At 57.4% G+C, this 10,048-nt stretch overlaps 1 protein-coding gene across 1 annotated transcript; it reads right to left on the reverse strand.

The window, feature by feature from the left end:
* Positions 1-2,989: 2,989 nt before the first annotated feature.
* LOC132665690 (RIMS-binding protein 3A-like) lies at positions 2,990-8,680 on the reverse strand. The gene has a single exon (XM_060613077.3). It carries the CDS (start codon positions 8,584-8,586, stop codon positions 3,502-3,504), a length of 5,085 nt encoding a protein of 1,694 aa, XP_060469060.2. The 5' UTR covers positions 8,587-8,680; the 3' UTR covers positions 2,990-3,501.
* Positions 8,681-10,048: the final 1,368 nt, after the last annotated feature.

Consider the following 10,048-nt stretch of genomic DNA (forward strand, 5'->3'; position numbering starts at 1 on the left):
TGGGCCTTGGGAAAGGCTAAAAGGAGTCCTTTGGGCATCCTCATGCTGTTTTTGTGGCAGCTGCTTTTCTCTTGCCACTGGGTCTCTCTTTTCACATGTGAAATGGGATAACCCATAACCATGTTGTGGGGAGTGGGAGCAAGAAACAAGGTCCCTGATGAGAAATAACTGAAAGCCTTTCCTCCATGGGGGGGGAGGGCTGGTGAGGTGCTGAGACTTGCCCTGACCAGAGGCCCCTGGGCAGAAGTGGACAGCACCAGGACAGGCTTGGTGACCCTTGCTCCAGAACTTTCCAGGCTCCCTGGATGCTGCCCCTTTGCCCACTCCTTAGGCTCCTCTGCCCTCTGGCCAGCTGGGCTTTCCATCCTCCATCCCCTCCTGAGCAGGCCTGGGCAGGCTTTGGGCCTCCAGGTGGTCTGGTCAGTTGGGGAGGGGCCCCAGGCAAGCCACAACCAGGCACCTGCTCCTTCCTAGCCTACCCACCTCGTTAGACCCGCGTGGCTTCCCTGTGCCTCTGTTCCAAGTCTTCAGGTTCTCAGGGCCCTTGCAGGAAGCAAGCTGGACCCAGCCCCATCTGCCCCTGCGACCTGTGTCTTTACCAGCTTTCTTGGTCTTCCTTTGGGTCTTGACCCTGGGCTGAGAGCTCTGTACACAAGATCTGCTCAAGACAACCACTTGCCCTCACTCACAGCCCTGCCAAAGATGAAGAAACTGGGGCACCTGGGTGGCTCAGTCGGTCAAGCGTCTGACTCTTGATTTCGGCTCAGGTCGTGATCTTGAGGTTTGTGAGTTTGAGCCCTGCATCGGGCTCTGTGCTAACAGTGAGGAGTCTGCTTAGGATTCTCTCTCTCCCTCTCTCTCTGCCTCTCCCCTGCTGTGCTCTTTCTCAAAATAAACAAACATTAAAAATATATATATTTAATTTAAAAAATAGCCTTCAAAAAAAGATGAAGAAACTGAGGCTCAGACAAGCCTTCCAGCTGTCTGCTGGCAGGCCAGGGTTTGGACCTAGCTGGCTGGGTTTCTGAGCCCAGCTGTTCCACCACTCCCTGGCCCTGCCCCCTCCAGGCCACCAGGGCTTGAACTTCTTTATTCACTCACTAAAACTTCCTGTGGCTTCAAGGGAACTAGGATTTGTAGGAACAGGACTGTGAAAAGAGTTCTGAAGAGTAAGGCTTTCCTATGGCCAGGTGTCAGACCTGCCAAGCCTGACACTGGGGTGCCCAGAAGGACAACTGTTGGCGGTAGGGAGGAGGGGCTCCTCTGGGTGTATTGGGGAGAGGGAAGGGAGAGAACAGGGATAGGTGGGGCCTGAATCCCAGGCCTTCCGGTTCAAAGAGACATTTCTGCTTACCCTGACACCAGGGCACAGGGCCTGAGAAGGCAGGTGTGGGTCCAGGCAGGTCTGCCCAGGTGTACAGTCCCTGGGGAACAACCCTTGGTTCACCCAGGCTGCCCCCTGGTGGCGGAAGCAGGAAGTTCCCAGGGACTTTGAAGCCCTTCCAGGAGAGGGGGCCTTCACCAGAGGATAGGTACCTGTCCCAGTCTCTTTCTCCTGCTCCCTGACTTTCCCCCAAATATTCAATCACTCATTATTCTCATGCCTCCGGGCCTTTGCTTCTGCTGTCCCTGCTGACCGTTCAAGCTGGGGAGGGGTAGAGAGAGAGGGGGAGAGAATCCCAAGCAGGTTCCACACTGCCAGTGCAGAGCTGGATGTGGGGCTCCATCTCACGAACCATGAGATCATGACCTGAGTGGAAATCTAGAATTGGAAGCCTAACCAACTGAGCTACCCAGGTGCCTCCAAATAAAGAAACTTTTAAAAAATTAATAAAAATAAAAAATGGTCGAGATGGTAAATTTTGTTATGTATATTTTATCACAATTAAAAACAAATTGTGAATCGGTCTGGGTTGCCTCCACAGGCTAGCTGCAGGGCGTTCTGAGCATGCCTTCTCACTGTAAAATGGGTGGATATAAACATTAGAAGGGATGATTTACCTCCCCTGTGAATGGGGAACAAGGAACAGTTTCCTTCCCAGCCTGAGACCTGGAGCGGAGCCTTCCACTCATGAGTGGTGTGTGTGAACACCACAGCTGCCACATTCCTGTGTTTTCTGAGGATAAGGCAGCTGTGTGTCAGGTTGAGACAACCCCTGGGCCCGCTCTTTCCTAATTCCTGCCTTCAGCCCCTGGGACAGATGGTGGAACCCTCCGGACCTAATTTGCCAACTCCCCAAGGAAACTGCTAGTGGCTCCAATCCTTCGCATGCCCAGGAATGCTTCTGGTCATTTCCTCCTGCACCCAGGATGGCCGTGCCCTTCCTTTGACATCATTGCTGTACTCAGGGAAACAAAAGAGTATCAAACAGAAGCAGAGAACGATGGGGGCATCTGGCTGGCTCAGTCGGAAGAACATGCAACTCTTGATCTCAGGGTTGTGAGTTCCAGCCCAATATTGGGTATAGAGATTACTTAAATAAAACTTTATAAAAAAGGCAGAGAAGGATGAAGACCACCCTTCATTCTCACTCTCCTAGAGGGAGAGCCAGGAAGACTGTGGGAGGAAGCAGTTTTCAGCTGTGTCACCTGACAAGAGGGGGCCCCCTGAGCCTCAGAGTCTCTTCTACAAGATGGGGTAAATATAGAAACACCTTCCCAGAGAGAAGCCCTGGGGAAAGCGGGCAATTACTAACACCATGCAGAGTGGGATCCCCAGTCGGGAGACACTGATCCCACTCTCCACAAAGGCTGGCACCCAGGGACACAGGCCACATGCAGGGAAGCCTGTGGGAAATGCCAACCTCGTTGAGCCATTGGGGCCCTGCTTCTCAGCCCTGGCTCTTGGCTTGACCCCTTGATAGTCCTGCCAGAAGACCGTAAGCTAAGCCCCCTCCAAAGAATAAGGAGGTGCCCTCCCCAGCTGGGAACACATGTCTGCAGCCATTGCAGGACCCCTGGACAGAAGAGAGAGAGGAAGAGAGGTATATTTGTGTTTCCCTTGGTTGTGCTTTTACTTCTAAAGTATTATTTTTCTCTTTTCTATGAACATTTTAATGAGGAGGTGAACATAAGATAGAAAAAGAACATTCTGGTCACTTTTTTTTTTTTTTAAGAGGCAGGCTTTTCTTGAGACTTTCATACAACGCAATGGATGAGGACACTTCTAAAGAAACTCCTAGAGAAAATGCATACTGAGCACAGAAAAAGACCCTTCTCCAAATACCTGTCATAGTCACTGACAACTCCAAAACAGCCTGTCAGACTCTCGTGGGCTGCTTGTTCTGTTTTCTTTTGGGAACAGCTCAGTTCAGACTGAAGCCCTGCTCCTCTCAGAGGCCAGGGGACTCCTGGGGACTGGTGTCAATTTCTCACAGTGACATTCTGAGCAAGTGCTGCTCACAGAGTTGAGGAGGGATGCTGGAGTTAGGGTCCCAGTGCTTGCTTCTCCTCTGGCGGGGTGTGGGTGGCCAGAGGCCACTACCCCGGCAGGAGCCTTGCTCACTTTCCATGGAGGGGAAGGTGATCCAGCAGGTGGGCTGGGACCAGGCCCCTGTGACCACCTGACTCCCCATAATAGAATCCCTTGTCATCCACAGGCCCATAGACCATGACCATATCCCCTGCCCTCAGTGACAGCTTGTCCTTCACCTGGCCCCCTGCTCGCCCATCCTTGGGGTCATAGTCCAAAGCTGTCATCCTGGTTGTTGGAGTCCACAGTGGTGACCTCCGGGGGTTCCCTTGGGGCATAGGAAAGGAGCCTTGGGGGCTGGTGAGCCCCCCAAAGTCATCGAGGTGGGCCACAGAGGACAGGTGCCCTTGTGCTGGCAAATGCCACATCCCATCAGTCTGCTCTGTGCCTACCTTTACCTCGGCCACCAGATGCCCAGGTATGTTGCCCACTTGCCCATTGCATTCACCACGGTAGAAGCCACAAGGGTCCTGAGAGCCCCACACTCTTAGCAGCTGCCCTTTCTGGAAAGCTAGCTCCTCCTCTGCAACCTCGGGGTTGCCAGATATCACCAGGGGGTCATAATCAAAGAGGGCCACAAAGACCCTGGCCAAAGTGTCCACCTCTGTCCCCAGTGGTGAGGGGCCACCCCTGAACATCTTAATGACTTTGCTGGATGGAGCTGGACAAAGTGCTGGGCTGGGCTCCAGGAGCTGGCACTCTCTCTTGCTCCCCAGAGCCTGACAGCTCCCGTTCTGGGTCCTAAACTCCTTTCTCTGCTCTCGCCTCTCTGGGCCCCACAGATTGACGTGCACTGCCTCCTCCTCCTGCAAAATGTTGTGGAAGTCAGACACATATGGTTGGCTGGTGTCCAGCTGGGGAGGGGCAAACACATCGGAATCTTGCTTTTGCCTAAGGACCTTTTCAAAAGCAGCCTTTTCCTGATATGGTTGCTTCTCAAGCCCAAACTCTGGGAACAGATGGACGACTCCCGAAGCATGGCTTTTTCTGGCGCCCATGTGCCAGTAGCAGTTTTCTTCTCCCCTAGACTGTCCACTGAGCAGAGGTGGTCTGTGGTTTGGGGAACTCTTCTGAAAGAGCAAGTCCTTTCTGCAGACCTCCTGGGCCCCTATAGGTCGCTGGGGTTGGCTGCCAGACCCCACACTTGCACATTCTCCCTCTGAACTCAGGTTGCACATCGGGGATTGCCTCCTTGAGGGTTCTTCAGGGAATGCTTCTAGAAACTCGGCCTGGGGCTCCCTGCAGCTTCCAGGAGTGTGGGGGCTGGCTTTAGCACTCAGGGGAGCCAGTGCCAGCCTCTGAGGACGGACAGGGACTGTGACTCTGCAGGTAGACAGGTCACCACAGGTGTAGCTAAAGGAAGAAGTCTCTGGCAATTGGTGACAGGTGAAACAGTCATGAGGGATCTGGGCTGGCACTGAATCCAGGGACTCACCACAAAGTGACATGGTTCTCACAGAGACATTCTGGCACATCAGGGGCAGGTGGAGCTGGCAAAATTCCAACAGGGTGCTCCCAGCAGTGGCATCAGCAACCTCTGCAACCTTGAACCCATCAGCATACACAGCGTAGCCAGTGACCTGGACTCCGTTGGATGACCCAGCAGAGTGGATGGTTACAGGGAGCCAGCTGACCACTAGGATGCCTGGTGAGGCATGGCGCTCCACCAGCACATCCAGAGGAGGGTGAGGAGGTCCTGCCAGCGGTGTGTCAAAGGTGATGGTGGAGGACGTTGTTTCCCAGTGCACCTGCAGCAAGTCCCATGGCAGCTGCACCTCCACTCGTGCCCGGTACCGTGTGCTAGGATGCAGGCTGTGGAAGGTGTAGCAGCACACACCTGCTGGGGTCAGGGCATGCTCCTGGTCATTGAGGTATACCATGTGGGGGTGGTTGCTGCTGCTGTAGACCCAGGTAATCTTGGCTGATGTGGCTGCAACACTCTGCAGGTGTAGTTGCATGGGAGCCATGCAAAAAGCCCCTGTGGCCCCCAGAAGGGGTCTAGAGAAGCCCTTCTCCTCCCCACACTGCAGCAAGCCCAGCCAGCTGTCTTCTTCTCTCTTGGCATCTGAGATCTCTATTGCCACTTCTGTCTTGGAGCCTGCCCTCACCATCTGGCATGTCCCCTTGTCCATAGCTCCCTGGGCTTTCCCAGGCAACAAGCTGTGAGCAGTGTCTTCCTTCAAAAACTTGCTGTGTCTACCTAGGAATCGAGTAGGGCTGAAGTCAGGGGACTTGGGGGACAGGCAGCCCAGGATGTCACTGTCTGGAATCTGCTCCACCAGGTTGGAGGGCACCAGCCCCCGCCGGCCATCCTCAAGCTCCCCTTCACAAAATCCATCTTCATCCATGTCCCCCAAAACATACACATAATCTCCAGCTGTGAGGGGCAGTTCACTCTCAGGATGTTCATTAGGCCCCTTAAAAGTATTGTAGCTATACCGAGCCAGGAAGATCTTGAGCTTAGGGGTCAGGGGGGCCTCTGAGCCCCTCGCTTCCAAGGTAGAGGACACACCGTCAGGCTCCAGATCCTCCACCTCGCTGGCTGTGTCCATATCCAGAGGAGGACAAGATGGCACCGTGGTCCATATGGACTCCAACTCAGAGGGAGAATTCGACTGGGAGCTAGTTTTCTTGGCTAGGGACCCGGAGTCCAGAGGTCCGCTGGCTGGGACTCTGTCTGGCACTTGAGGGTCACTGGCTGGCTCCCTGATAGCAATTGGACTTTCCAGCTGAGAAGCTTTCTGATTTCCCTGTTTGTCTGCACTGGGCTGTGAAGCTGCTTGCTCTTCAGGCGCCAGCTGGAACTTGGTCCTTCCACTATCTCTGACTTGAGCCTCCGGGACTTGGGGGGCCTCCCGGGATTCCTGGGGAAGGTAACCAGTCTGACACTGCAGCGCCAGCATCTCCTCCCTAGCAGCCTGGAGATCTCGCAGGGCCTTCTGCAGGCCGTGCTGCAGCTGTTGCTGCCTGTCCTGCCCGCGCTCAGCCTGCTGTAGCAGCTGCTCCGCCAGCATGCCGGCGGCGTCGCGCTCCTGGCACGCGCAGCCCAGCTGCCCGCGCACATCGCTGTTTTCCGCCGCCACCTTCCGCGTCCAGTTGGCCTGGGCCTGCAACCGCCCGTTCTCCTGCGCCAGCCAGGCTTCCTCGCGTAGCGCCGCCCGCAGCTGCACTTCACCATCCTCGCCGCCGCGCCGTGCCACGGCCGCCTGGGCGCCCAGCTCCAGCTCCAGTGCCTGCACCTGGCGCCGCGCCTCCTCGAAGGGTGCGCTCTCGCCGTCCGCCTCAGCTCGGGCGCAGCCGGTGGACTGCTGCATCGTCAACTGTCTCTGCAGGCGGAGCACCTCCCGCTGGGACTCGCGCTGCAGCCGGTCCAACTCACTGATGTTGAGCCACTGGGCTTGGGCAGCACCCCCGCCAGGGTGCGGGACACTATTCATGCCTGAGGTGACGCGAGCTTGCAGCAAGTGGTACTCCAGCCGCAGCTTTTCGATCTGCTTGTCCTTGGCCAGCAGCTCGCTTGCCTGCTCCGACAAGTCCCGAGCGCGCTGGCGGGCAAAGGCCTGGCACAGTTCCAGGCCAGCGCGGCTCTCGCCTGGCACAGGCTCGCTCACAGCCCGCAGGTTGGTTTTTTGCAGCTTTCGGGCCCGGTCCTCTAGGCGCCTCGCGAGGCCTGCAAGCTCCGCGTGCTTCACCTTGAGCCGCTTCACCTTCTCGTCGGACTTGTCCTGGAAACCTGCGCGCCACAGCTGCACGTTCTCCTCCCACAGTCCCGAGCAGCGGCGTGCCAGCACCTGCAACGCCTCTGAGAGTTCCGAGTTCTGCTTCACCAGCTCCTGGTAGTCCAGATCCGGCGGCGAGGGAGTCAGGGCCTCGCAGGGCTGGCTCCCGGAGTCCTCTCCTAGAGAGTCACTAGGTCTCCTGGGCTTCGATGGCGGTGGCGGTGGTGGGGGTAGCGGGGGCGGAGGACTCGAGGAGCCTAAGATGGGGGTGTCTGGCCAGGAGGCCGGCTTCTTGGATTCGGGGGCTTTGGGGCAACTGAGGGTGCTGTCGAGATAGCGGGAACGCGCTGGTGCCAAAGAATCGAGAGAGCAGGAGCGCGGCGTGTGGAGCAGGCTGTCTGGGGAGTTGGAGCACCTGGCTGGCACCACGTCTAGGGAGCGGGAGCGCAGACGGATGCCAGCGCTCAGGCTGTCAGTATTCAAGGATTCGAGTTTACAGACGGACTTTGGGGGCCCGGGGGAGTTGCCGGCGGTATGGAGGGGCGGCTCTTCCGAAGAATGCACGGCTTGGGGGTCGGGGGAGACGGGCAAAGCGGGATGCCAGCGGAAGTGCTCTAGGATGTACTTGAGGAAGAGCCGGCGCTCCACGTCGAGCGCCGCCTGCAGGTGTCGGATGCGCGAGGCCTGCTCGCCGTCGGTGTCCCAGCGAAGCTGTGCCAGCACTTCCTGCAGGCGACAGCGGCACTGAGCAGCGGCGACGTCGGGCGCCCCCGCGCGGCCACAGTAGCCACGGTTCACTAACTCCTCTGCCAGCTGGCGCTGCAGCTCCCGGGCCTGGCGCATGACGCCGTCGCGCTCGCGGTGCAGCAGCTGCCGCAGCTGCCGCATCTCGGCCTCCTTCCAGCGCAGCAGCTGCCGAATCTCGGCCTCACGTTCCCGTAGCATGTCCTCCTGCAGCTGCCGCAGCTCCCGGTCGTGCTGAGCCTCCCACTTGGAGCGCAGATGGTCAACCAGCTGCTGCCTCTCCCGCTCGGCCGCCTCCCGCAGCTGGCGCGCCTGGGACGCGAAGCGCTGCGTCGCCGCGCGTCCGCGCGCCCGCTCCCCCTCCAGCTCCGCCCGCAGCTTCTCCAGCTCCCGCCTTTGCTCCTCCACCACCGCGGCCGATGGACCCGGACTACCCGGCTTCTTGGGTGTCGCGCGGCCGCTGCCCAAAGGGCTGGGCGAGTCCTTGGTCATGGTGGCCCCGGGCCTGGCCAGACGCCAGACCTGGCCTGGCCCAGGCCGCTGCTCTCCAACGGCCGCCGCCCCCGCTGCGGCCAACCGCCCCGCGTGCCCCTTCCGGCTTCCCATGGGGGTTTCCGCGCGCCCCTTCCGCCTCTGAGCGTGTTCCCCCATCCTCTGGCGCGGATGCACTAGCCTGATCTCTTCTCTGGGCTGCCTGTGCGGCGGCTGGCCTCCAGACACCCCTATTCAACGCAGCTCATGACCTTTCTGGGATGCCCAGGGGTCTCTGTGATCCCAGGCCTTTCCCTATTCCTGGTGCCAGGTCCTTTGTGACCCTCCCCCCCCCCCCCCCCGCCCGGGGGGATACTCTCCCAGACACCGTACAATCTCTTTCAGGCCAACTGGCACTGTGGGAAGCCTGGGCTACTGCTCTGGGCTCCACGTATGGGTCAAAATCAGGATGGGGTGTGGGTAGATCGCGCCTGGCTCTGTCATGGGTTCAGCTGACCTGTTTGGGCTAAATGGCTGGGAAACACAAAAGAATACCCCCAAACTTGGGGGTGAGCCCTGAACCCCTACTGGGGGATGCATCTGGTGTCTGCACCCTCAAGGCACCTACCCTTCCAAGGACCCCTGGAAGTGCTGGACATTTGCATGCATTATCTATTTAAACTTCCTATGCCTATTTTACAGATGAGAAGTCTTGAGCCCATAGTCTGGGCATGGTGCCAGCTGAGACGGTGAGAAGGCCTCCTTGGAGATCCAAAGCCCTGGCCTATGTTTTCTTGGTTTATTTTTACGATCATCTTGCAAGGACACTCTGAGCGATAAGGACCTCTCCATGGTCACGCTGCCCAGAAGTAGCTAAGTAGGGAGTGAAACCTAGAAAATTCTGCCTCCAGAGTCCGTGGGTACTCTTACTCCATCTGCCCAACCTCAGGGTTATGGCTATGAAGACCACTCCCCACTCTTTCTCCCAGGGCAAGGTCTCACACTTTGCATATGCAAAAGGAGAGAGGGTCATTTAGAACCCAGAGTTGGGGGCCAGCCAGGGAGGAAGGTGAGAAAATGGGGATGCCATGGGGGCCCAGCCTACCTTTTGTCTGGTCCAGGAGTGTCCAGGGCTTCCTACTTCTCCAAAAGGTAAAGTCACAGATCCTTATGGGCCCAGCTGGCTCCCTATCCCCCCTCCCTGGATGCAGCAAGGCCAGAGAATTTTTCATGGCTCTCCAAGGGGCAAAGTGGTCAGATGGTTAGGACTGGCACGCCTTTGGAGTCAAACAGTCCTGCAGCTTCTTGTGCCACTCTCATGTCCTCATCTGTAAAATGGGCTAATAAATGCAGCCCTTTTCTGTGTTGTGTGACCTCCCAGAGTTCCCTGACCTCCCTGAGCATCCATTTCTACTGTTTGTGAGGATTCAATGAGGCAAGAGCACTCAGTGCCTAGAACAGAGCAAGGCTCTGTTTGGCAGCTCACTGATTTTAATCCCACTCCCTTTTTTGCAGCTACAGAAACAGGTCTGCAAGCAAAGATTTGGCTGAAGCCAGTCAGGGCTGCCATGGTAAAGGCAGCACAGGTACTCTTTGTGCTCCCTAGGACTCACTCCAGATGACTCATGGCAGATGGGAAGCC

Source organism: Panthera onca, chromosome D3, assembly GCF_046562875.1.
Source record: "Panthera onca isolate mPanOnc1 chromosome D3, mPanOnc1 haplotype 2, whole genome shotgun sequence".
NCBI classification, from domain to species: Eukaryota; Metazoa; Chordata; class Mammalia; order Carnivora; family Felidae; genus Panthera; species Panthera onca.